This window comes from Ambystoma mexicanum, chromosome 10 (genome assembly GCF_040938575.1).
Source record: "Ambystoma mexicanum isolate Mex_15411 chromosome 10, UKY_AmexF1_1, whole genome shotgun sequence".
NCBI classification, from domain to species: Eukaryota; Metazoa; Chordata; class Amphibia; order Caudata; family Ambystomatidae; genus Ambystoma; species Ambystoma mexicanum.
In genome coordinates, this window is record NC_090932.1 from 1580495932 (window position 1) to 1580521999 (window position 26068).

Consider the following 26068-nt stretch of genomic DNA (forward strand, 5'->3'; position numbering starts at 1 on the left):
GAGGTGCAGCTGATAGTGTGACTTGTGAGGGGAGAAGGAGAGTGCAGAGTCAAAGATGACCCCAAGGTTTTTAGCCTTGCAGGTGGGAGTGGGAGGAGGGCCAAGAGAGGCCGGCCAGAGAGCTGCAGGGAAGGAGGGAGTGGGTGTGCCGATGAGTAGAATCTCAGTCTTACTGGCATTAAGGCAGAGGTCGTTGGCGGTACACCATTTATGGATGGCAGACAGACAGTCAGAGATGAGGGAAGGAGAGGAGGAGGAGGCCGAGGGTAGCCTGAAAATGAGCTGGGTATGAGAGTACCCCTTGAAAGTTGAGGCCAGCTAAAGGGCTTAAAGGAGCCAGACAACCAGTTCATCGTTTTTCGTCCATAAAGGCCTTACAGGTACAAGGCAACCTCCGTGCTGAAATGCACGCACTCTTATACCGTCATGCTTGATCGTATCTGCTCTGCAATGCTATGATGTATGCTAGACACAGTGATTTGTCTTGCAGGAAGTGACCTCAGAGAATCGGAGCCTCAACTTTCCAGACCATTCTCCCAGCAGTCAGTGCTCGTCGCCTGGGGGAAGTTTCTTCGATGCACAGGGGAACCCATCAAGTTCAATGTTTCCCAAAACAAGGAGGCCCCTACACGTTTTGCAGCAATCCCTTAAAAGGTTTATGTCAAGGAGTCACATAAGAACAGGCATTTAGAAAAGAGGTTGTGTTTATTCATACACATAGAAAACGAGGGCATTTTAAAAATGTACACATATTTACAGATTGTTTGGCGACCCATAACACGTAACACTGAACCTGAGACCTGAAGTACATGTATGAAGTCCACAGGTGTTCAGGTAATCCTGCTGAGAGCCTTTTTGGGGCTCCCTGGTCAAGCATACTGGAGCATAATAGATATGCAAATGGGAATCCCCCTATTTCACTACTAAATATCATTGCTGGGAGCACCCGTTTATCTTCTAACAGGAACCTCACTATTGCTAATGCAATCTCGGGACTATCACCCCTACATCACGCCCACGCCCTGGGTTCCCTGTTGCTGCCTCATTGCTTTTCTAGCCTTGCCAAAAACAGTGGATTACCATTGCTCCTGCCCCTCTTTTTAGCCCTGTGGTGGACCGCATCTGCTGCAGACCCGTCCCAGTTAGAGCCTCTGCTCCGGTCCCCTTGGGTGTACCAATGCAGCCTCACGTGGCCTCCTTTGCTTGACCTCTTCAGAATCATGTGGTTCTGTCACTTGGGGCTGTTTTATATTTCCAGTGCTGGAAACCCCATTGTTGCCAGAAGAGAAGCCATTACTCTACACACACCCAATGTGCTTTCCCCGCCTCAGAGGATCGCTGCCATCGTCTTTGGCGGGGGGGACAGGGCAGCTGCTCGGCTGGGCACACCGGAGCAGGAGCAGTGAGCGAGCTTGCTTGGAGCGAGGCAAGGACGCCGTGTATACGGCTAGGAAGGAGTTGCCGCAGTCGGACGCCGCAGAAGGACGGCTCCCTTCACACACACGGCGGTGCAAGGAGCGAATGGGCCGGCATAGAACTGCTACCATTCCTCTCGTGTGGCTTTATCCTCGTCGCCAGTTGTTACCTTTGGCTGACAGGCCTAAAAAGCGAGACCGGGCTATGGCGCGTGGTGCTCTTCTCAGTTCTTTATTAAGCTACTGCCCCTTCCTCCCCTGAAGCTCCTCCTGTTCCTCCTCTGACGAGGCCCCTCTTAAAGGGCCTCTACACATTCCCCCGTGACAGCAGTCCATCTACTTTCCCACTGGCAGACACACTCTTGTCTTCATTTGGTGGCCCCCCTCTCCCACCCGACTGCCTCGCTTACGTAGGCCTACCTGAGGTCCAATTATTTGAGGAAAAGTTTCAATACTGCTCCTCCTTGTATTTTATTTCCCAGAGAAACTTTTACCACATTGATTACAGGAAGTTACATAGTCAAGAGAGCCATAGTCCAGCTCAGCGTCCCGCGCCGACTGCTACGCCTCCTTTTATGACAATAAAAATACACATTTGTACAAACCGATACAAAATAAGAACATATTAGTGATCATAACAATATTAATAAGGTACATTATTGCATTAACGAAGGTACAAATAGCAACACACACTCGGAATAGCATCTTCAGCCTAAATCTCACGATGCCCAGGCGGAGGTAGTGCTCTTGAGGGCCAGGATCGGCAATGCTGGTAGTGCTCGCTGATGTCCGTGCTGGGTACACTGGTGGCCAGGTGATATCGCTGGGTAGGATAATTGAAGGATCACAGAGAGCTGCTGATCACCCAAATAGTTTATGAGCCTTATCATGGGCTGATGAACAGGATGATGCTTGTACAGTGGTGTCTGGGGGTGCAGCACCATAGGCCGAAAGAAAGTGCCATTGAGTGGCCGATGTAGGCAAGGATGTGGTCAACTGAGTTAATCTCGTTGAACCCATAGTCTCAGAGAAAAATTCTGTACCCTTATGCGTTGGAGGGTTAAAGCTGGTATCCATGCATGGCTTATCAATTGATATCAGGCAGTCCCAAGCGTAACTACTCTATTTGGTTCCTCTTTGGTATCATGGTGTTACTATTGTAGGAGCATATTTATCATCGTACATGCCCTGAACCAACATCAATCTTCCTAGCCGCTACCCGTCTTCTAGAAAGGGTCTCTTCTCGTGTTTAGACTCTCGCAGCTGTGGCCGGACAGATGTGTAAAGAAGATGATCTTCACATTCTCTGCCACCTTCTCATCAGGCTCACACACGTTACCTGGACTATGCACTATAGATCGCAAGCACCAATGCTGGTCGTGGTTGTTGGGGTGCAGCCACTGCTTGGGAATGCTATGATTCCGGGGCTGATGGAAGCAATAAGCCCACAGGGAGATTTGCAGAACTGCTGCCCCATAGTGCTTCATCCAGATGTTGCTTCCAGCCTAGGGATGTGAATGTGGGTTGAGGGCAGCATGTTGACACAGTCGCTACCTGTCATAACATGCAGATTCTACGGGACACACTAGATGGGATATGATACATGAGGCAGTTAAGCATCATCGATTGCCCATGGATTTTGAAGACTTGGAAGTAACAGTGCACCCTCAACCTCCTGCATACTATAATATAATGGAGGTAGCGACGCACCCTCAACAGCCTATGGGTGTGATACCAAGGTGGCAACAGAGCACCCTCAACCTCCTGCAGATTGTGATACAATGGAGGTACTGGGACACCATCTACAGCCTATAGAACATGATACAATGGTGGGAAGGAAGCACCCTCAACAGACTACAGACCATAAACCAATGAATGTAGCAGAGAACGCTCAAAAGCCTATGGACCAAGAGGGCATGGTGGCAACAAAGCACCCTCACCCTCCTGTATACCATGCAAATGGTGGCAAGATGGCACACTCAATGTTCTACAGTCAATGATCAAATGGAGGTAGCTGACACCCCCAACAACCCATGAACCATGATATCATGGTGGCAAGAGAGCATCCTCAGCCTCTTATAAACCATGATAACAAGGGAGACAGCGGCACACCCTCAACAGCCTATGGATTATGATATCATGGTGGCAAGAGGGCATCCTCAGCCTCTTATAGACCATGATAACATGGAGATAGTGGAACACATTGAACAGTCTATGGATCATGATACCACGGTGGCAACTAAGCACCCTAACGTCTTACAGACCATAAAGCAATGAAGATTGCAGATCATCCTCAACAACTTATGGACCATGATATCATGGTGTCAAGAGAGCATCCTCAGCCTCTTATAGACCATGATAAAATGAAGGAAGCGGCACACCCTCAACAGCCTATGGACTATGATATCATGGTGGTAAGAGAGCATCCTCAGCCTCTTATAGACCATGCTAACATGGAGATAGTGGCACACCCTCAACAGCCTAAGGACCATGATACCATGGTGGCAACAAAGCACCCTTAACCTCCTACAGACCATAAAGCAATGAAGATAGCGGAGCACCCTCAACAGCCTATGGACCATGATATCAAGGTAGCAAAAGAGCATCCTCAGCCTCTTATAGACCATGATAACATGGAGATAGTGGAACACCCTCAACAGTCTATGGATCATGATACCACGTTGGCAACAGAGCACCCTCAACCTCCTACAGATTGTGATACAATGGAGGTACTGGGACACCATCTACAGCCTATAGAACATGATACAATGGTGGGAAGGAAGCACCCTCAACAGACTACAGACCATAAACCAATGAATGTAGCAGAGAACGCTCAAAAGCCTATGGACCAAGAGGGCATGGTGGCAACAAAGCACCCTCACCCTCCTGTATACCATGCAAATGGTGGCAAGATGGCACACTCAATGTTCTACAGTCAATGATCAAATGGAGGTAGCTGACACCCCCAACAACCCATGAACCATGATATCATGGTGGCAAGAGAGCATCCTCAGCCTCTTATAAACCATGATAACAAGGGAGACAGCGGCACACCCTCAACAGCCTATGGATTATGATATCATGGTGGCAAGAGGGCATCCTCAGCCTCTTATAGACCATGATAACATGGAGATAGTGGAACACATTGAACAGTCTATGGATCATGATACCACGGTGGCAACTAAGCACCCTAACGTCTTACAGACCATAAAGCAATGAAGATTGCAGATCATCCTCAACAACCTATGGACCATGATATCATGGTGTCAAGAGAGCATCCTCAGCCTCTTATAGACCATGATAAAATGAAGGAAGCGGCACACCCTCAACAGCCTATGGACTATGATATCATGGTGGTAAGAGAGCATCCTCAGCCTCTTATAGACCATGCTAACATGGAGATAGTGGCACACCCTCAACAGCCTATGGACCATGATACCATGGTGGCAACAAAGCACCCTTAACCTCCTACAGACCATAAAGCAATGAAGATAGCGGAGCACCCTCAACAGCCTATGGACCATGATATCAAGGTAGCAAAAGAGCATCTTCAGCCTCTTATAGACCATGATAACATGGAGATAGTGGAACACCCTCAACAGTCTATGGATCATGATACCACGGTGGCAACAGAGCACCCTCAACCTCCTACAGATTGTGATACAATGGAGGTACTGGGACACCATCTACAGCCTATAGAACATGATACAATGGTGGGAAGGGAGCACCCTCAACAGACTACAGACCATAAAACAATGAATGTAGCAGAGCACGCTCAAAAGCCCATGGACCAAGAGGGCATGGTGGCAACAAAGCACCCTCACCCTCCTGTATACCATGCAAATGGTGGCAAGATGGCACACTCAATCTACAGTCAATGATCAAATGGAGGTAGCTGACACCCCCAACAACCTATGAACCATGATATCATGGTGGCAAGAGAGCATCCTCAGCCTCTTATAAACCATGATAACAAGGGAGACAGCGGCACACCCTCAACAGCCTATGAATTATGATATCATGGTGGCAAGAGAGCATCCTCAGCATCTTATAGACCATGATAACATAGAGATAGTGGAACACCCTCAACAGTCTATGGATCATGATACCACGGTGGCAACTAAGCACCCTAACCTCCTACAGACCATAAAGCAATGAGGATCGCGGGTCATCCTCAACAACCTATGGACCATGATATCATGGTGGCAAGAGAGCATCCTCAACCTCTTATAGACCATGATAAAATGAAGGAAGCGGCACCCCCTCAATAGCCTATGGACTATGATATCATGGTGGTAAGAGAGCATCCTCAGCCTCTTATAGACCATGCTAACATGGAGATAGTGGCACACCCTCAACAGCCTAAGGACCATGATACTATGGTGGCAACAAAGCACCCTTAACCTCCTACAGACCATAAAGCAATGAAGATAGCGGAGCACCCTCAACAGCCTATGGACCATGATATCATGGTAGCAAAAGAGCATCCTCAGCCTCTTATAGACCATGATAACATGGAGATAGTGGAACACCCTCAACAGTCTATGGATCATGATACCACGGTGGCAACAAAGCACCCTTAAGCTCCTACAGACCATAAAGCAATGAAGATAGCGGATCACCCTCAACAACCTATGGACCATGATATCATGGTGGCAAGAGAGGATCCTCAGCCTCTTATAGACTATGATAAAATCGAGGTAGTGGCACACCCTCAACAGCCTGTAGACTATGATATCATGGTGGCAAGAGAGAATCCTCAGCTTCTTATAGACCATGATAACATGGATATAGTAGCACACCCTCAACAGCCGATGGATTATGATATCATGGTGGCAAGAGAGCATTTTCAGCCTCTTATAGACCATGATAACATGGAGATATTGGCACACCCTCAACAGCCTATGGATTATGATATCATGGTGGCAAGAGAGCATCCTCAGCCTCTTATAGACTACAATAAAATCGAGGTAGTGGCACACCCTCAACAGCCTATAGACTATGATATCATGGTGGTAAGAGAGAATCCTCAGCCTCTTATAGACCATGATAACATGGAGATATTGGCACACCCTCAACAGCCTAAGGATCATGATACCATGGTGTCAACAAAGCACCCTTCACCTCCTCCAGACCATTAAGCAATGAGGATAGCGGAGCACCCTCAACAACCTATGGACCATGATATCATGGTGGCAAGAGAGCATGCTCAGTCTCTTATAGACCATGATAAAATTGAGGTAGTGGCACACCCTCAACAGCCATTGGACTATGATACCATGGTGGCTACAAAGCACCCTTAACCTCCTACAGACCAAAAAGCAATGCAGATAGTGGAGCACCCTCAACAGCCTATGGACCGTGATCTCGTGGTGGCGAGACAGCATCATCAGCCTCTTACAGACCATGATACGATGGAGGCAGGAGAGCAACATTAGACACCATAGCCCCCCAAACAGCTCATCTTGAGTTCTTTGTGTTCCACCGCTTCAACAATTTGCCAGAATGCAATGCTGCAGCATTTCTTGGGACAGCAGTTCGTTATCTCATCTTAACAAGTGTTGCGCAGTGGTCTCTCACCTTCAGGAACAGTATGTTCCACCCCAGGAATGGGACTATTTCTCAATGCATTTGTTTTTGGGGGTTCGTGGTCTGGCATGTTAGGCCTTGTATGCTTTGATGGAATGGGTTCATAACATCAAATGATTTAAGAAGGACAGAGTTCCTCCATCCACCACCCTCACTACTCAGTGGGTCTTGACCCAGGTGCCAATATTTGGCGGTGAATCCCTTTCCAGAACAGATCTTTGAGGACAGTGAGTTGTATGCAGGAATCACAAGCGCCCAAACCCCAGCCACATGTATGTTACGAAGGAGTGGCTAGTACTGGCGAGTCCAGAAAACAGGCCAACCTTTCTTTGTACTTCTGGCCAGAGGGGAAAGCCACAATCGTCCAATAGGGCAAAGCACCGCAGAGCACAGAAGTGGAAGTTAGTGTCTGGTGGGCACTTGCACCCAGTCCTTTGTTGCTCCCTTCATCTGAGCGAGTTGGCAGCGGTGGGAGCTGGGCAGTGGAAGAAGTCCTGGTTGATCTGGCGAGGGTAGCCCTCCAACACTTTCACGTGAACGGGGTCAAACTTCCAGTACTGCCTTCCCCTCACAAAGTACGCGTAACCTGCAGGGGAGAAAGTGCACAGGTGAAACAGACTTAGGGGGAGTCACATTCAGTACACACTGAACCACAGAAAAAGTGTGAACACTCACTTTACATGAAAACACGTAGTGTAGTAGGTTGATCAAGCTCGTCCACTGGTCTATTTCCTGTGTACAGCCCTCAATTACCTCAGTTTCCGCTTTACTAGTGTTCTCTTGTCTGCACCTGGTCTTTAAGCACCATCTTTTGCTGCCAATTATTCTACTGTGAGGCTGACCCTTTCTGTGAAAATATATCTTTCTAGGGCTATGTTTATGTATGTTTATGCTTATTTGTTTATATTGCGCTGGGGCCCGCAGGCATATCTGAATTTTCATGTTTGAGCCTCTGTCTTAGGGCTGGTGGCTTGAAGCATATACCATTTTGCCCACTGGCCTGTGGACTCCCTACATCAGGATTCTGCAACCTATGGCTCTCCAGATGTTTTGGACTAGAACTCCTGTGTTCCCTCACCATTGACGATACTGGTGAGGGTTGATGGCAGTTGTGTTCTTCGACATCTGGAGAGCACAGGCTGTAGACGCTGCTCTGCAGTCTTTCTTTTCCTTCTGAAACCATGGGATTCAGCAGGGTCCTCAGTATTTGAAAATAGCCCTCTACCTCTGGTCTCAGTACTGCAGAGGAGGCCTTCGGGACTGGGCCTGTTACTCCCGGTGTAGGGGTCGGCTTCAGAAGAGGCCAAAATACCCCAGACGAAGCCTTCACAACTAGAGAACCCTCCAGATGAGGCCTCCAGAACGGATCACAATGCTACAGGCGATTGAGGTTGTGCTTCTGTGTGTGCGTCTCAACATCCCTCCAATGGTGCTGTAACCTTGCTTAGCCACATTATGTCCTGCAATATGACAATTGTCTCTCTGGCTGGGCAGCAGTACAACCTCGCCCTCCATTATCTGCTCGGTGTGTGTAGTGTAACAAGAGATGACTGTCTTTGACTGACAAAATAACATTTCAAGTGACACTGCTTTGAAGCTGAAAAAGTGGACTTCGCGCATCGAGACACTGCCTTGTATAGCCTGTGCTTCATTCTGGGATTAGATTCCTCGATAAAGGGCGGATCTTCCTGTGATGTATCAAACCCAGAGTAAGGATTCCATTTGGTCGGGGTGTAGGCCAACACAGGCCATCATGCCAGGAAAAAAAACAAGGATGCCCATGTTGAGACCCCAGAAGATGACGGATACCCATCATTAATATTCATGAGATAAATTTGCATTCAATGATTCTAAATGTATGCACATTTTTCCTCATGAATATTAATGAGGGATATCCTGAAAACCCGCCAGGATTCAGGCACTCCTTAAAACCCGTCAGGATTCAGGTCCTCAAGGCCCAGAGTTGGACAAAGGGAACAGTATCTGCTAGCACTTCTCAATGGTGCTGCAAGTGTAGCCCTTATGCAGCAGTTATCTGGAGACTCCCGCAATTCCGGATCCGGGTCCAGAGACTTAGCCCTTACTTCTGGATCTGCCCTTTATTTTGACTATCTCGTGTGTTAGTGGCACAGTCTGCCAGCTGGTGGTAGTTATCTGGGGTCTCCTTGTTTTCCCTACATGCACATATCCTTCATCGGGATACAAATTACACTCCTAGTCTAGGGATTGTCTCATTTTGAGGTTCCTGACCTATTCTCTCACCCAGTGGCCCTTTAACAACCTTTTTACAGTGTGCAGGATCTTGCACAGGTCAGCGGGGGAAATGTGTACAGGGTGGATGGTCACTGATTAGGCTTGTGGGGGGATTGGTTAACAAATAAGCCTGGCCACCAATACAAAAGGGTCTCACAATCGCAAATTGGGTCTAATTACTTTTTGTCAAACACTGTTTGAGTGCTGTCTGGTGAAATATTCTTGGTCGCTTGTTTGGCCAATAGTGAGATTTCTAAGCACATTGGGTCAATAACAACCACTAGGTGACTAGGGCACTGGCCCATCAATTTGGCTCACGAATGTGGCCCAGATCGGCCGGCCCTTTAGCATTGTCCTATGGTACACGGGACAGTTCAAGTCTGGTTTCCATGCTAAAACTCCTTTCTGCTTACAACTCGCTCTCTCCTCCATGAATGTCTTTCTTGCGCCTAGCCCTGCTTGAGAGTAGCTTCCTTCTCCGTTACTGCCATATTGAAAAGGGAAGGAGACTGCCTGGTGGATAAGGGTGCCTAGAAGGTTTTCCTCGAAGGCCTAGCACTGCTCCTGAGACTATCCGGATCCCAAATTTACTCACTGGTAACTGACTGACAGCTCGAGAGTCATTTTTATGTATCTACAGCTTTGCGCCTCATCTGCCTACTACTAGCTACTAGGCAATGCTACTTAAACATTCGATGTACAAAAAAGGGCTCCCTTCCATTGGCTGCCCATTCGATGTACAAAAAAAGGGCTCCCTTCCATTGGCTGCCCATTCGATGTACAAAAAAGGCCTCCCTTCCATTGGCTGCTACTACTGGGCAAAGCCACTTACACATTCGATGTACAAAAAAAGGGCTCCCTTCCATTGGCTGCTACTACTGGCCAATGCCACTTACACATTCGATGTACAAAAAAAGGGCTCCCTTCCATTGGCTTCTACTACTGGGCAATGCCACTTACACATTCGATGTACAAAAAAAGGGCTCCCTTCCATTGGCTGACCATTCGATGTACAAAAAAAGGGCTCCTTTCCATTGGCTGCTAAAAGGGCTCCCTTCCTTTGGTTGACCGTTAGATGTACAAAAAAAGGGCTCCCTTCCATTGGGTGCTAAAAGGGCTCCCTTCCATTGGCTGCCCATCCGATGTACAAAAAAAGGGCTCCCTTCCATTGGCTGCCCATTCGATGTAAAAAAAAAAGGCCTCCCTTCCATTGGCTGCTACTACTGGGCAATGCCACTTACACATTCGATGTACAAAAAAAGGGCTCCCTTCCATTGGCTGCTAAAAGGGCTCCCTTCCATTGGCTGACCATTCGATGTACAAAAAAGGGCTCCCTTCCATTGGCTGAGACAGAAACGTTAACACTGCAGGATAATTCTCAAAGTGATCCTGTTCCCGTCTCAAGCAGTATTTCACTGAAAGAGTGATCACCAGCTGCTAATGACCTAAGCACGGATTTATAAAAGCCCAAAGAGGTGCCGAAGAATCTAGCTGTGGTGGAGAGGCTTTACCCACCAGCACACTTTCTTTCTAAGATTACTTTGGTCATTTTTTAGGGATCCATTCCTCATGCAGATTTGCTTGCCATTGGCACCTGCCAGCAGACCTCATCCAGCCAAGCTACTCCACCCTGGCATGACGGTTTCACTCAGCCTCGGACTGGCCTATAAGGCAATAGGCCGAACCCAAAACGCAAAAGTCTGGTGTGGGCCAGTTTTTGGGTCAAAGTGGGCCAGTTTGATGAGTTACTTCCCTATGCGGCTAGTAGTTCTGGCCAGGGTTGCAGAATACATACTCTTTAAAATGCTCAATTTACATCACATTTTATCCAAAAAAAAGCTCCACCATGAGTACTATGCAGGAATGAATAGCCATTTGCAACTGTGGCCCACTTTTTCATTGGTGCCGGAGACAATTTTATGGCCCAGTCGGACCCTGGGCTTTCACTATGTTTAAGGTGGCCTGGACTGGTATACAGTGATTATAACGAAATGAAAATAACGGCAAACTTTTATAACGAATAATAAATAATGAAAAAATATCGAATTAAGAATCTGGGTGCTGGTGTCGTATCCCAGCCTTGGACCTCAGGTATAAAGATGAACTTTGTGCTATGCGTAAAGTTTGTCGATCGGCCACCCTCTTCCCACTGGTGGAAGCAGGACTGGTGCGTGAGGTTTGCCGTTATCAGCTATCCCTACAGTCATATATCACCATATATTTTAAAGACCTTTGGCTTTCATTAAAAAGGGGGACTTGTATCACTATGAAAGCAGAGATTGCCCCTGCAGGCAGAGAAATGTCCCCAACGCAATGACATCCAACCGGAACGCAGTGCATATTGCCAGGGCCTGCAGCCTGTGGCTCTCTTGGTGCTTCGGACTACACTTCCCATGGTCCCCCACCATTGATTATGCTGGCTAGGACTGATCAGAGTTGTAGTCCAAAACATCCATAGAGCCATAGGTTGTAGACTACTGGTATATTGGTTGAATCGGAACGTTGAGAACACAATTACTGTGTTTAGGGTGCTGCTGTGTTTTTTCTTTACAGTGAACGTTGCTGCTCGTAACGAACGAGGGTAGTGTGACCAGATGTCCCGGTTTTGCCGGAACTGTGCCGGTTTGTGATGTTCTACCCCCCTTTCTCAAGATTATGTTCCCATTGGAAACTGCAGTGGTCCCGGTTTTTTGTAGTAGGTCTTCATGGCTGACAGGAAGGAAGGCACAATCTGGCACAGAAGAAATGCTGCATTTATGACTTAAGATAATGTTCGTTTGTGATAAATTAATATGTGTGTCTTTGAACAGTAACACTTAAACCCCATTCTCCTCCAAGTGCTACTGAAGTGGAGTGCCTTGACAGCCACTTTCAAGAGTTAGTTCTACTTTTATGCTAGTTGCCCTGTCCCTGTTTTTTACTTTTTAAATCTGGTCACCCTAAACGTGCGGCACTTAAGTTTGGTAAAACAAGACTGTAACTGCAATGAAGATGTTCCCTTTTGATTAGGGGACCCCTCTGCATTAGACACATCTGCTGCAAAACGTTTGCATTTTTGGTTGAGCCTATTACGTGTACGAGGTATCTCGTCCTTGGGATTACCTCCCTGTTACCAGCCTCCTCGGCACTTAAGGGGTTAAAACGTTAGAAGGCATTGTATGGCGATATACCAAAATCACCAAAAAAGGCCTTGGCACTGGGGGCGAGGGAACCCATGGCAGTTAAGTAAATGTGTAGTCATTTGCACTGCCCTTAGACTCAATGGGCTATGCCAGAAATCCCTGAAACAATGCTACCAACGTGTCCAGCTCACCCCCTCTCCCCTGCCCCCACTTACCATACTCATCCTGGAAGGCTGCGTTGATGGCCGGGGGCACTCCCCGCCAGTCGCCCATGCTGCGGGGGTAGACGTTGTCCACACGCCGGCTGCTGGGGTTGAAGCGCCAGTAGCTGCCCCCCCTGAAGAAGTAGGCTTTCTTATTCTGCTCCGGGCCCCACATGAGGGCCGCGCGAATGCTGGACTCGGCCAGGCCCAGCTCCTTGAGAGGGTTAGGGCCCGAAACTTGCCGCTCCCCGTCGTACACCCAATACTGGGATCCTGTGGAGTGATGGACAAGAAGAACGGTTGAAAAGCCCATTTTCAGGCCAGGCACAAACTCCATTGTCTTCAGCCACAAAGCACGATTTTTAGTTATTTATTTATTTATCTACTTCTAATGCGCCAAAGCCCGCGGGCATCAGGGCGCGGAGAGGGATCATGGAAAAGAAACGATGCAATAAGGGAGGAGTCACTGATCTGAATTATGAGAAAAGAGTCGTTTCCAAAGTTTTTTTTAAAACCTAAGAAAGTTTCTTTCACATCGTAGGCCATCGAATGGGTGAATGTTTGTACACAGGTTCCCTAGCTACCCATTGTAAAGCGGATTATAGCAGAGGCCCCGTCAAAGCACAGAGGCTCAGCTTCTAAAAACATTCACAAAAAACCAACCGTAGACTTCCGCGCCTTAAGAAACAGTCCCGGAAAACATCCTTTGTAGAATAAAAGAATGGGCGTATCCGGAGGAGGTTGCCATGGTTACAGCTCCCCCATCACCTGTCCAGTCTTGTGGAGTAGAGAGAGACAGAGGCTTGCCTCGCCGCGTCCTACCCTCTGCTGTTCTCAAGCCATGCTCACCTTGAAAGAACCAGATGTTGCCGGTGGGGTCTTCGAAAGCAGCGTCGATGGAGTCCGGGATGCCCTTCCAGTGTCGCGATGCCAACGCGGGGTAGCCGGACTGGAGTTTGCCACCCCGCAGTCGCCACACGTACTGATGCTTGAAGAAAAAGAGCTCTCCGCGGATGGTAGAGATGGCATCGAAATCCACTTCACAGGCATCAGGCTTAAAAAAAGCAGAGGGTGTTTGGTGTTAGTGATAGGGCGCGTGTTTAGCAGCTCTGCTGGCACACAATGGGCAGGGAGTTCACAGTGACTGGAACTCTATCGCAGAACCCCTCTACTGACATGGCACCAGATTGCCCCTTGAAGGCCTAATTGAGACACCTCAAGCAATAGTTACTTCTGCAATACCAGCACGGAGTCATCCAGCTCAGCTAATGCAATTCAACCCTGACCTTTTTCTCACCACGCACCTACACACAGCTTTGCTAATGCACCTCAACCCTGAGCATTCACTCCAACTCGCATCGGAGCATGACGAAACCCATGCACAGGTTTCCCAATGCACCTGCATCTTCTGCACGCGCTGGCATTCAGCTCTAGGGACTCACCCACACACAGCTCTGCTAAAGCACCTCAACCCTGAGCATGAACTCCAACTCGCATCGGAGCCTGACGAAACACATGCAGAGGTTTCCCAATGCACCTGCATCTTCTGCAGCACTGGCATTCAAGCTCTAGGGGTCACCCACACACAGCTCTGCTAATGCACCTCAACCCTGAGCATGAACTCCAACTCGCATCGGAGCATGACGAAACACATGCAGAGGTTTCCCAATGCACCTGCATCTTCTGCACGCGCTGGCATTCTGCTAATGCACCTCAACCCTGAGCATGAACTCCAACTCGCATCGGAGCATGACGAAACACATGCAGAGGTTTCCCAATGCACCTGCATCTTCTGCAGCACTGGCATTCAAGCTCTAGGGGTCACCCACACACAGCTCTGCTAATGCACCTCAACCCTGAGCATTAACTCCAACTCGCATCGACACATGCAGAGGTTTCCCAATGCACCTGCATCCTCTGCAGCACTGGCATTCAAGGTCAAGGGGTCATCCACACACAGCTCTGCTAATGCACCTTAACCCTGAGCATGAACTCCAACTCGCATCGGAGCATGACGAAACACATGCACAGGTTTCCCAATGCACCTGCATCTTCTGCAGCACTGGCATTCAAGCTCTAGGGGTCACCCACACACAGCTCTGCTAATGCACCTCAACCCTGAGCCTTAACTCCAACTCGCATCGGAGCATGACGAAACACATGCAGAGGTTTCCCAATGCACCTGCATCTTCTGCAGCACTGGCATTCAAGCTCTAGGGGTCACCCACGCACAGCTCTGCTAATGCACCTCAACCCTGAGCATGAACTCCAACTCGCATCAGAGCATGACGAAACACATGCACAGGTTTCCCAATGCACCTGCATTTTCTGCACGTGCTGGCATTCAAGCTCTAGGGTTCACCCACACACAGCTCTGCTAATGCACTTCAACCCTGAGCATGAACTCCAACTCGCATCGGAGCATGACGAAACACATGCAGAGGTTTCCCAATGCACCTGCATCTTCTGCACGCACTGGCATTCAGCTCTAGGGGTCACCCACACACAGCTCTGCCAAAGGACCTTCACCCCGACCTTCCACTCCACATGGCATCCAAGCAACAAGGCATATGTCTCATTGTGCACCTCAGACTTCACCATCTGCTGCTACTTTTGCGACCCCCCCACCAAACAGGCAGCTTAGATGAAGTATATCAGCTCGCAGTTCCCTCTGCTCTTTTTTCACCGGCCATAACAAGAGCATTTTTTCCACATTTCACATTTTATTTACTGATAATTACCTCGTGTTCTGATCAGGAACACGGCACAAACGTTCCCAATAGAGGCCAACTCCTCAGACTGCAGAGTCTCACTCCTGCAAAAGAGCTTCTGAAGAGGTTGGAAGGATGCCTGGAGACTGCAGTGCCTCACCCCTGCAAAAGAGCTTCTGCAGAGATTGGAAGGATGCCTGGAGACTACAGAGTCTCACCCCTGCAAAAGAGCTTCTGAAGAGGTTGGAAGGATGTCTGGAGACTGCAGAGTCTCACCCCTGCAAAAGAGCTTCTGAAGAGGTTGGAAGGATGCCTGGAGACTGCAGTGCCTCACCCCTGCAAAGAGCTCCTGAAGAGGTTAGAAGGATGCCTGGAGACTACAGAGTCTCACTCCTGCAAAAGAGCCTCTGAAGAGGTTGGAAGGATGCCTGGAGACTGCAGTGCCTCACCCCTGCAAAAGAGTTTCTGCAGAGATTGGAAGGATGCCTGGAGACTACAGAGTCTCACCCCTGCAAAAGAGCTTCTGAAGAGGCTGGAAGGCTACCTTGAGGCAGCCTGCAAAAGAGCTTCTGAAGAGGTTAGAAGGATGTCTGGAGACTGCAGAGCCTCACCCCTGCAAAGAGCTCCTGAAGAGGTTAGAAGGATGTCTGGAGACTGCAGAGCCTCACCCCTGCAAAGAGCTCCTGAAGAGGTTAGAAGGATGTATGGAGACTGCAGAGCCTCACCACTGCAAAGAGCTCCTGAAGAGGTTAGAAGGATGTCTGGAGACTGCAGAGCCTCACCCCTGCAAAGAGCTCCTGAAGAGGTTAGAAGGATGCCTGGAGACTACAGAGTCTCACCCCTGCAAAAGAGCTTCTGAAGAGGCTGGAAGGCTACCTTGAGGCAGCCTGCAAAAGAGCTTCTGAAGAGGTTAGAAGGATGTCTGGAGACTGCAGAGCCTCACCCCTGCAAAGAGCTCCTGAAGAGGTTAGAAGGATGTCTGGAGACTGCAGAGCCTCACCCCTGCAAAGAGCTCCTGAAGAGGTTAGAAGGATGTATGGAGACTGCAGAGCCTCACCACTGCAAAGAGCTCCTGAAGAGGTTAGAAGGATGTCTGGAGACTGCAGAGCCTCACCCCTGCAAAGAGCTCCTGAAGAGGTTAGAAGGATGCCTGGAGACTACAGAGTCTCACCCCTGCAAAAGAGCTTCTGAAGAGGCTGGAAGGCTACCTTGAGGCAGCCTGCAAAAGAGCTTCTGAAGAGGTTAGAAGGATGTCTGGAGACTGCAGAGCCTCACCCCTGCAAAGAGCTCCTGAAGAGGTTAGAAGGATGTCTGGAGACTGCAGAGCCTCACCCCTGCAAAGAGCTCCTGAAGAGGTTAGAAGGATGTATGGAGACTGCAGAGCCTCACCCCTGCAAAGAGCCCCTGAAGAGGTTAGAAGGATGTATGGAGACTGCAGAGCCTCACCACTGCAAAGAGCTCCTGAAGAGGTTAGAAGGATGTCTGGAGACTGCAGAGCCTCACCCCTGCAAAGAGCTCCTGAAGAGGTTAGAAGGATGTATGGAGACTGCAGAGCCTCACCCCTGCAAAGAGCTCCTGAAGAGGTTAGAAGGATGTATGGAGACTGCAGAGCCTCACCCCTGCAAAGAGCTCCTGAAGAGGTTAGAAGGATGTCTGGAGACTGCAGAGCCTCACCCCTGCAAAGAGCTCCTGAAGAGGTTAGAAGGATGCCTGGAGACTACAGAGTCTCACCCCTGCAAAAGAGCTTCTGAAGAGGTTAGAAGGATGTCTGGAGACTACAGAGTCTCACCCCTGCAAAAGAGCTTCTGGAGAGGTTAGAAGGATGTATGGAGACTGCAGAGCCTCACCACTGCAAAGAGCTCCTGAAGAGGTTAGAAGGATGTCTGGAGACTGCAGAGCCTCACCCCTGCAAAAGAGCTTCTGAAGAGGTTGAAAGGATGCCTGGAGACTGCAGAGCCTCACCCCTGCAAAGAGCTCCTGAAGAGGTTAGAAGGATGCCTAGAGACTGCAGAGCCTCACCCCTGCAAAAGAGCTTCTGAAGAGGTTGAAAGGATGCCTGGAGACTGCAGAGCCTCACCCCTGCAAAAGAGCTTCTGAAGAGGTTGGAAGGATATTTGGAGACTGCTGAGTCTCACCCCTGCAAAAGAGCTTCTGAAGAGGTTGAAAGGATGCCTGGAGACTGCAGAGCCTCACCCCTGCAAAGAGCTCCTGAAGAGGTTAGAAGGATGCCTGGAGACTACAGAGTCTCACCCCTGCAAAAGAGCTTCTGAAGAGGCTGGAAGGCTACCTTGAGGCAGCCTGCAAAAGAGCTTCTGAAGAGGTTAGAAGGATGTCTGGAGACTGCAGAGCCTCACCCCTGCAAAGAGCTCCTGAAGAGGTTAGAAGGATGTCTGGAGACTGCAGAGCCTCACCCCTGCAAAGAGCTCCTGAAGAGGTTAGAAGGATGTATGGAGACTGCAGAGCCTCACCACTGCAAAGAGCTCCTGAAGAGGTTAGAAGGATGTATGGAGACTGCAGAGCCTCACCACTGCAAAGAGCTCCTGAAGAGGTTAGAAGGATGTCTGGAGACTGCAGAGCCTCACCCCTGCAAAGAGCTCCTGAAGAGGTTAGAAGGATGCCTGGAGACTACAGAGTCTCACCCCTGCAAAAGAGCTTCTGAAGAGGCTGGAAGGCTACCTTGAGGCAGCCTGCAAAAGAGCTTCTGAAGAGGTTAGAAGGATGTCTGGAGACTGCAGAGCCTCACCCCTGCAAAGAGCTCCTGAAGAGGTTAGAAGGATGTCTGGAGACTGCAGAGCCTCACCCCTGCAAAGAGCTCCTGAAGAGGTTAGAAGGATGTATGGAGACTGCAGAGCCTCACCCCTGCAAAGAGCCCCTGAAGAGGTTAGAAGGATGTATGGAGACTGCAGAGCCTCACCACTGCAAAGAGCTCCTGAAGAGGTTAGAAGGATGTCTGGAGACTGCAGAGCCTCACCCCTGCAAAGAGCTCCTGAAGAGGTTAGAAGGATGTATGGAGACTGCAGAGCCTCACCCCTGCAAAGAGCTCCTGAAGAGGTTAGAAGGATGTATGGAGACTGCAGAGCCTCACCCCTGCAAAGAGCTCCTGAAGAGGTTAGAAGGATGTCTGGAGACTGCAGAGCCTCACCCCTGCAAAGAGCTCCTGAAGAGGTTAGAAGGATGCCTAGAGACTGCAGAGCCTCACCCCTGCAAAAGAGCTTCTGAAGAGGTTGAAAGGATGCCTGGAGACTGCAGAGCCTCACCCCTGCAAAAGAGCTTCTGAAGAGGTTGGAAGGATATTTGGAGACTGCTGAGTCTCACCCCTGCAAAAGAGCTTCTGAAGAGGTTGGAAGGATATTTGGAGACTGCTGAGTCTCAGTCCTGCAAATGAGCTTCTGAAGAGGTTGGAAGGATATTTGGAGACTGCAGAGTCTCAGTCCTGCAAATGAGCTTCTGAAGAGGTTATAAAGGCGTCTGAAGGCTCCAGAGCCTCACCCCTGCAAAAGTAATTCTGAGGAGTCTGGAAGGACGCCTGAAGGCTGCAGAGTCTCACTCATGCAAAAGAGATGAAGTAGAGGTTAGAAGGGCCTCTGGAGATGCTGAGCCTTACTTGCAAATGAGCTTCTGATGAGTTTGGAAGGATGCCTAAAGATCTCGCCCCTGCAGAAAAGAGTGTTTGAAGAGGTTGGAAGAGCATCTGGAGACCTGAGTCCCACCCCTGCAAAAGGGCTTCTGAAGAAGTTAGAAAGGCGTCTGAAGGCTCCAGAGCCTCACCCTAGAGAAAGGCATTGAGACGCTGGAGTCTCATACCTATCATGCGCCCTAAGAAGGCTGAAAAAGCAATTGAGACTGCTGGAGTCTTGCACATACCCTCCATCTTGAGTGGACGGAAAAAGGCACTAGGACAGCTGGAGTATCACACACATCTTCCCACCTGAGGGGGCCGAATTATCCATTGAGGGGTCTCCCAAATATCATGCGACCTGATAAGGCTGAACATGCCATTGAGATTGCTGGAGTCCTACCTAAACCCTAACAGGGCTGAAGGAACCATTGAGACTGCTGGAGTCTCACACCTACCCTTCATCCTGAGAGGGAAGACCAAAGAAACGAATAAGAATGTTCGAGTCCGGCACCTACCCTGCATCCTGGGAGGACTGAAGAAGCTATTGGGAATGCTGGAGTCTCACATCTTCTCTGCATACTGTGAGGCCGGAAAATGTCATTGACACTGCTGGAGTCACACATGCTGAGCCGGTTTAAGAATCCACAGAGACAGAATCGAATTTCAAAGCAACCCTGCATCCTGAGAGCTAAAGAATCCATTGAGACTGCTGGAGTCTCACAACTATCCCTACCTCCTTACTGGACTAAAGAGGCCATTTACATGTCTGAGGCCTAACTCATACCCTGCATCCTGAGAGTGCTGAAGAAGCCATTGAGACTGCTGGAGTCTCACAACTATTCCTACATCCTTACTGGACTAAAGAGGCCATTTACATGTCTGAGGACTAACTCCTACCCCTCATCCTGAGAGTGCTGAAGAAGCCATTGAGACTGCTGGAGTCTCACAACTATTCCTACATCCTTACTGGACTAAAGAGGCCATTTACATGTCTGAGGACTAACTCCTACCCTGCACCCTGAGAGGGCTGGAGAAACCGCTGAGACTGTCTGTGTATCATACCTAGACTACACACTGAGAGTGCTGGAGAAGCCATTGAGACTGTCTGTGTATCATACCTAGACTACACACTGAGAGTGCTGGAGAAACCGTTGAGACTGTCTGTGTATCATACCTAGACTACACACCGAGAGGGCTGGAGAAACCGCTGAGACTGTCTGTGTATCATACCTAGACTACACACTGAGAGTGCTGGAGAAACCGTTGAGACTGTCTGTGTATCATACCTAGACTACACACCGAGAGGGCTGGAGAAACCGTTGAGACTGTCTGTGTATCATACCTAGACTACACCCTGAGAGTGCTGGAGAAACCGCTGAGACTGTCTGTGTATCATACCTAGACTACACACTGAGAGTGCTGGAGAAACCGCTGAGACTGTCTGTGTATCATACCTAGACTACACACCGAGAGGGCTGAAGAAGCCGTTGAGACTGTCTGTGTATCATACCTAGACTACACACCGAGAGTGCTGGAGAAACCGCTGAGACTGTCTGTGTATCATACCTAGACTACACACTGAGAGTGCTGGAGAAACCGCTGAGACTGTCTGTGTATCATACCTAGACTACACACCGAGAGGGCTGAAGAAGCCGTTGAGACTGCTGGAGTCTCACACCTACCCTGCATCCTGAAAGGTCCAGAGAAGTCATTAAGGTTACTGGAGTCTCACACCTATCCTCCTGCCCGAGAGGGGTGAATGAGATGCTGAAACATCTGGGGTCTACCAACTGCACGGAAGCATAGAGCGCTCATGCAGCCTATGGCAAAGGATACACCGCCTTGAAGGAGAGAAGTAGCTAACGTACGCAGGTGAGACTCGTGAACCGTTATCTCCTAGAGGAAGGAAAGAGGCAGATGTAAGCCAAAGAGTCTGGCGAATCATATACCCCCTAAAAGAACCGAAGAGCTTGTGATGGAAACGCATAAGAAGGGTGACCCCTTTACCCCAGAGTGTGAGAGAATAGGCTAATGGATGCTTAGGAGACTGGAACCCCTAACTAATTCCTACAAAAAGAAGAGGTGGGGATGGCTTTGAGACGGGACTCTTTAACAACCTGAAAGACTGAGGAACATCCTGAACCATTTATACCTTGAGAATACAAATGTTGGCCCGCCAGAGAGAATTGATGTCTTCAAGGATTGTCCCTCATCTGAGAGCTATAGAACGTTGAATGAATATGTGTGCACCACTCAGCTTCAGAACCCATTGTCTCCCACACATTTGAAGGTGGGAGTTGATGGAGAACCACACTTGGACCTCAAATGCAGGGACAATGCAAGGATTCATGAGGTCTTAGACAAAGTGACATTTTAACACCCGTCACTCCCAGAAAATGGGGTCAGATTTGCAAGTCAGAAGATCTCCCTGGTTCCCCCTTGGGCCCCCTGCTGGCTGCGCCTTAGGCACCCGCGCCACGTTGCCTTTCTGTTGAACTAGGCCTGCCCAAATGTCCCTCTGTTGATCCTTCCAGCCGTGGGGACCATCTCACCTCGAGGTTGCCGATCTCGTTGGTTTCAATCTCCGGCCGGTAACGATCTGGCGTGGCAGGCGTGGGGGTTGGCCGTCGGCCACCGTACAGATGCTGGATTCCCTGCTTGTCATCCTCGCTTAGACTCAGCGGGTAGCGGAAGGTGTAGAAGGGCGACATCAGCGACTTGGCGATGGACGAGTGCTGCAGGCCAAGAACGTGGCCGAACTCATGGGCGGCCACTTGCAGGAGGTCGGTGCCTACATGGCAAGGAAAGAAACACACACCTGAATCTCAGATCATGCACTTGTGTTGGGGAAGAGCAAGGGTCGAGGGTGGGAGGGTGGACTGTAGGGATAGCACGATATTTCTCCAGTAGGCCCACTCATCTGAATGGCTGAAAAGGCATGGGCGTCGACATTCACATGGGATTGGCTCCGTGCAACAGAGGCGTAGACAAGGTAGGGCCTGAGAGGGCAAGGCCCACCCTAAATCTGTAAATGCGCACTCAGCAGCGCTGTGTGGGCATTAACAGATGTTAATGTCACACAGTGTGCCCAACTACATTAGCTTCAGGCCCCACTTGTTAGACAAGCCTGGCGATGCCTCTGCTATGCACACCCGTTCTGCTTTTCAGAGAAGTTGCCTCTTTGGGAACTCCACCATTTTCCCTTCAGGCTACTCTGCCTCTCAGCCTGGGGGGTGAATCGTAGTCACTATATGGCAGTGGGCTGCAACCTGTGGCTCTCTAGATGTTTTGAACTACGACTCCCATGATCCCTCACCATTTACGGCGCTGCCTGGGGTTGATATGAGTTGTAGTCCAAAGCTTGTGGAGAGCGAAAGGTTGCAGACCACTGCCATATGGATTCCTAACTAGGTGCAGTATATGTATGCAGCCTCTTATTGCCATCCCAAACAGAAGTTATGCGAAAACCAACTAGGTTACAGGATCAACGTAAAAAGGTGCATACAGCGTGCCAACTCACCGCTTGACCCTTCAGGTCCCAAGCACTCCCTCTTCGGAGACAGTCACAACCCGGGATACTTCGGTCTCAGGTCACCTAACGTGTCTTTCCCGTGCTACCATTAGCTGCGCAGGTGGTCACCTCACAGGCCCACGGGTAAGTCTGGGTCAGGAGCGGATGGGAAGGGGGCTGGGAGGGGGGAAGGGTCCGTGAAGGCGCTGAGAGAGGGTCGGAAGGCTGATCATCTGTCAGGGATATGTCTACTCCCTCAATCAGTGAGTGGGCTAAAGGGGTCCTATGGATGCACAGTGGGGTACAGAAGTCCTTTGCCTTCAGTTGTGTATGGGTTCGTCAATTCCCTGCAGAATTCGGACAGAAGACTGTATATATCTAGGTTTCTAAATAACAACTGTTATGTTATTTGATATTTGGATAGCACCTACTGCCATTGTTATGGCTTTGAAGCGCTGAACATTCCCATTTAATGTGAAGTGTCTGAGTGGAAATGTGCAAAGAGGGAATCATGGGATTTCTCTTGGAGAAGTGGCGCGTGCATGAAGCAAGCAAGAGAATGTGGTACACCCTGCAGTGCGGCATTTCCACTGCGTTCCCTGGAGCATGTCTCGACTGTTTGGATCCATAGCAGCATGTGGGGGAATAGTAACTGCTATGATCAAAAGATGGCACAGTGCCCAAGCAGGGTCTGAGCTGACCGAGGCTACACATGCCTCAGCCAGACGTATCCTCTGCCCCTGGAGGCACGAGGCAGAGCCGAGATGAGGCGCACGAGTGGCAGCCGGTGATTCAGCCGCCCGGCCAACAGGTCAGTCTCCCTTCTCCCCCGATGCACTGCACGCGATGTGCCACTCCGGTGAATTGTAGTGCTATTCTGGAGACCAATAAAGCGCATAGCTGCAATGTGCATCGTTCCTAGGTGCACACACTCTGCATATGTGTAGGTGTGTTAGTAGGTGAGTTCTCCGGTGTATGTGGATGGCTCCACTGCCCCTGAGCCCAAATTGAGCTGCTTCACCTGGCCTGACTGGACCATTTTCCCTTTGCATGGGTTTTGCACATAGGGTACGCTCTACTCTAATGAGTTTCCCCACCTCCAGGAGCGTAAAAACAGAGCTCTTGTTTACAATGAGACAATGACATGGGTACGGGTCCTGTCAGGCACGTCAACTGCGTGCAACCCACCCCAACCGGTCTTGGGAGGATAGCTCAGGGACAACGCGCTCGTCTTGGAAGCATGACGACACGGGGCAACACAGGTTCGATCTCTGCGTCGGCGCTTAGAAACCTCTGGGTATTAAGCGCGTTATAAAGAACCAATTACAATTACAACCGCAAGGTCAGTAATGGTTCCAAAGTGGGCGCAGGGTATTGTTCATATGTTCTTATAAGGTCAGAAACCATCTCCAAAACATATCAAGGTTAGATCTGCCACCAATCGCATGCACAGAGCAAATGAAAGTCCCACAGAGACACCACTTACCCAAGTACATGAGGGTGCTAGGTGCTAGGTGTACTTAGCAACACCGTTCCTGCCTTTGGCCCCTCGGTCATTGAAGGTCCCTACTTAGTAAGTCAATGTTTAGAAGGTGGGGGGAGGGTAAATGAAACACTAACCTTCCCACCTGATGTATTTGCTTTCATTTTAGAGGAGACTAAGTAAAACCTCAGAAATGTTTTAGGGTAACAGCAGAACTGCTGCCAATGGCTGCCCAAAACCCGACATGGCACAGCTACGTGACAACACAATAGGGGCTGAAACTTAGGTATGAACAAGGTTCATTGTACCTAAGATGTCCAAATCTTTCTTTCACCGTCCCTTTTAAGGTGCTCCACCATAAGACCAGGTATGTCTTGACAATTCAACAGACGATCACAACTGTGCCCATGTGGGACAGGATGCAGAGAGAGAGAGAGAGAGAGGAGAGGAACAGCAAACTAAAAGATGAATATCAAGGCACAAGGGTCTGCTGCCTTTGGCGTGTTAGATGTTTAGTACTACAGCATCCATCAGCCCTAACCAGCACAGTCAATGGAGAGGGATCCTGGGAGGCGAAGTCCTAAACATGTGTAGAGCTTCAGGTTTCAGACCCATTGCATCGGGTGAATAGAGCCTGTTGCATCCTGGTAGATTGCTCAAAATACATAAGTAGAAGAAGCACAAATCAAATTGAACTGGGAATTGTGAAAGGAGTTGGTGCTAAACTAAAACTACTTAAGCAACATGAGAACATCTCATGTCTCCTGGTGGAGGTGAAGGAAGAGGAGGATAGAGGAAAGGGAGGGAAACATCCTGGTAAGTCAAAAAACCCAGGTTATCCCAACCCGTGCAAATGGAGCTGTCAACGAGCGGGAAGAAATGACAACCGGAGTGACACAAAGTGGGACAAGAGCGGGCATAAACGGCAGAGTAAGTGAACAAAATGGGCCTCAAACACTGAGCTAAAGCTGAAAAAACACTGCTTCCGAAACTGACTGGGAGAAACAAGACTGCAGCTGAACAGACACTGAGGGCTGAGAAATGAACACTGCAACTGAGAAGCCACGACAAAGGGTGAAAAAAACGTTTCCGCTGAAACTGACCAGGAAGAAACAACAACTGCAGCTGAACACACACTGACGGCTGAGAAATTATGACTGTAACTGAGCAGTGAGAAGCAACGACTAAGGGTGGAAAAAACGTTGCAGCTGAAACTGACCAGGAAGAAACAACAACTGCAGGTGAACACACACTGACGGCTGAGAAATTATGACTGTAACTGAGCAGTGAGAAGCAACGACTAAGGGTGGAAAAAACGTTGCAGCTGAAACTGACCTGGAGAAACAGCGACTGCAGCTTAACAGACACCGAGGGTTGAGAAAGGAACACTGTAACTGAGCAGTGAGAATCGACGACTAAGGGTGGAAAACACAACTGCGCTGAAACTGACCTGGAGAAACAACAACTGTAGCTGAACAAACAGACACTGATGGCTGAGAAATGAACACTGTAACTGAGCAGTGAGAAGCGACGACTAAGGGTGGAAAAAACGTATCCGCTAAAACTGACTGGGAGAAATGAAGACTGTAGCTGAACAAACATAGACACTTGAGAAACTACGACTAATGGTGAAAAAACTGAGACGCTGACACTGAGTGGGGTGAAATGACAACGGAACACATTTTGGCACGGACGCTAAACATGAAGAAGCAACAACTGTAGCTGAACAAAATGTGCCGCTGACACCGAGCAGGGAGAAAGTGAGAGGGGATTATTACCTGTTGCCGAATACGCTTTGTCATTGACAGAGTCGGGAGTGACATTTTATATAGCTGAAGAAACTACGCTGCTGATCGTGACAAGGAAAAACAAGCATTGGCAATGGCAACAGTTCTTGCTTTTGCATAGGCGTGGGATGAGTATGGGCTAGACACTGTCGTAGTTGTTCTAACCTACCATTAATGGTCGCCACTGCAAAATAGCAAGAGTAACAGTGCATATAATAGGAGTGCCTGGTAAATCCCTTAACACAACTATTGAACTATTGGCTTGTTTTAAAAAAGACTTTGGTGCAGAACATGCATAATGCTTGTATACCAAGTGGATGAAGGCACACTTGGTTAAGACATTTTTATTACACCAGTAGTGCATTTCCAGCACCA

At 49.2% G+C, this 26068-nt stretch overlaps 1 protein-coding gene across 1 annotated transcript in view; it reads right to left on the minus strand.

Annotated features, from left to right (window-relative positions):
* Positions 1–686: 686 nt before the first annotated feature.
* Positions 687–26068, minus strand: part of MMP11 (matrix metallopeptidase 11) — a 175881-nt gene continuing 150499 nt past the window's right edge. Inside the window, exons 5-8 of the mRNA XM_069619922.1 lie at positions 21465–21703; positions 13432–13636; positions 12595–12855; positions 687–7590 (exon numbers count right to left, since the gene is read on the minus strand). Of these exons, the coding sequence (XP_069476023.1) occupies positions 7451–7590; positions 12595–12855; positions 13432–13636; positions 21465–21703 (845 nt within the window). The 3' untranslated portion in view covers positions 687–7450. The remainder of the gene's footprint in view (positions 7591–12594; positions 12856–13431; positions 13637–21464; positions 21704–26068) is intronic.